Genomic DNA, 1,457 nt, shown 5'->3' with positions numbered 1-1,457 from the left:
TAAATATAAATATAAATATAAATATAAATATAAATATAAATATAAATATAAATATAAATATAAAAATAAAAATAAAAATAAAAATAAAAATAAAAATAATTTAATTAAAATTTTACACGGATGAATTCCGGCTCTGATGTGGTGCCGATGACGAGCAGCTTGGCTCCGTCGCGTGGCGGCTGTTTCTTCACCAACACCAGCAGAGCCTGAAGAGCTGGGTTTGAGAATCTAAATACAAAACAAAATATAAAAATAAATTAAATTAAAATAAAATAAAATAAAAATAAATAAAATACAAAAAACAAAAAAGAAAAGTATAAGCAAACAGCGCAATTCAAATGAAAATACAAAACACAAAACGCAAATAAAGATACAAAACACACATAAAACACAAACAAGAAAAGACAGCACAAAGTAAAAACACAAAAGAATAAAAAAACCACAGATACTGAACAGAGAAATACGAGGAGAAGCTTAAACAGAAACGGGAATAGACGCAACATCAGCAACAGAAGCAGAAACAGAAACAGCAACACCAAGAACAGCAGAAACAGCAGAAACAGCATCAGCAGCAGCCGTATCAGCAGCATCAGCAACAGCAGCAGGAACAGCAACAGTATCGTCATCATCATAATCACTATCAACACCATCATCATCAGCAGCAGCAGCAGCATCAGCAGCATCACCATCATCATCATCATCACCAGCATCACCACCATCACCAGCATCAGCAGCACCAGCAGCATCAGCAGCATCACCACCATCACCAGCATCAGCAGCAACATAACCATCACCATCATCATCAGCAGCAGCAGCAGCAGCATCAGCAGCATCAGCAGCAGCAGCAGCATCACTACCACCATCATCAGCACAACAACCATCATCATCATCAGCAGAAAAATTATAATATTATCATCACCAGCATCACGCGCACCATCACCATCAGCAGCACAACAAAATAAAAAAGCAAAAACAGGAGAAAAAATAAAAATAAAATTTATGTTGTGTAGGTTACCTGGGTCCAATAGGAGTGAAATCTACGAGTCTTTCAATATCATCGAGTATAATAAGAGAGAGGTTAGATTTATATGCATCCTGAAATGTTTTATGTAATAGATTAACTCTTGCATTTTCATGTAAACCAACCCAATTCTCAGCAGAAACAAGTTTAGTAAAAGGAAAAGAAAGAAGTTTAGCGACAGAAGCAGCCAGTGCAGTGGTGCCGCATCCCGGTACCCCTTGAAGCAACAACGAAAGAATTTGTGTATGATTACTATCTCTAGCTTGACCCCCAAGAGTAATACATGTTTGTTGTAATCTTTTACAAGTATTACTGAAACATATTATTCCATTTTGTATACAACGAGATAAAATTTCTTCGTGGGAGCCAAATGCAGGTTTCACCTCTTCTAGTGCAGACTCAAAATCCTGCATAGTAATACGAATAGCTGATGCAT

At 36.3% G+C, this 1,457-nt stretch overlaps 1 protein-coding gene across 1 annotated transcript in view; it reads right to left on the bottom strand.

The window, feature by feature from the left end:
* EMH_0042870 (N-ethylmaleimide-sensitive factor, putative) overlaps positions 1-890 on the bottom strand; it is a gene marked incomplete at both ends in the record, with an annotated part of 3,153 nt that extends 2,263 nt beyond the window's left edge. Inside the window, 2 exons of the mRNA XM_013495787.1 lie at positions 117-228; positions 535-890. Of these exons, the coding sequence (XP_013351241.1) occupies positions 117-228; positions 535-890 (468 nt within the window). The remainder of the gene's footprint in view (positions 1-116; positions 229-534) is intronic.
* Between the last annotated feature and the right edge of the window lie 567 nt (positions 891-1,457).

The sequence above is a fragment of the Eimeria mitis genome, genomic scaffold (assembly GCF_000499745.2).
Source record: "Eimeria mitis Houghton genomic scaffold, Emh_scaff1750, whole genome shotgun sequence".
Classification (NCBI taxonomy): Eukaryota; Apicomplexa; class Conoidasida; order Eucoccidiorida; family Eimeriidae; genus Eimeria; species Eimeria mitis.
This window is presented reverse-complemented; position numbering and strand designations above follow the sequence as displayed.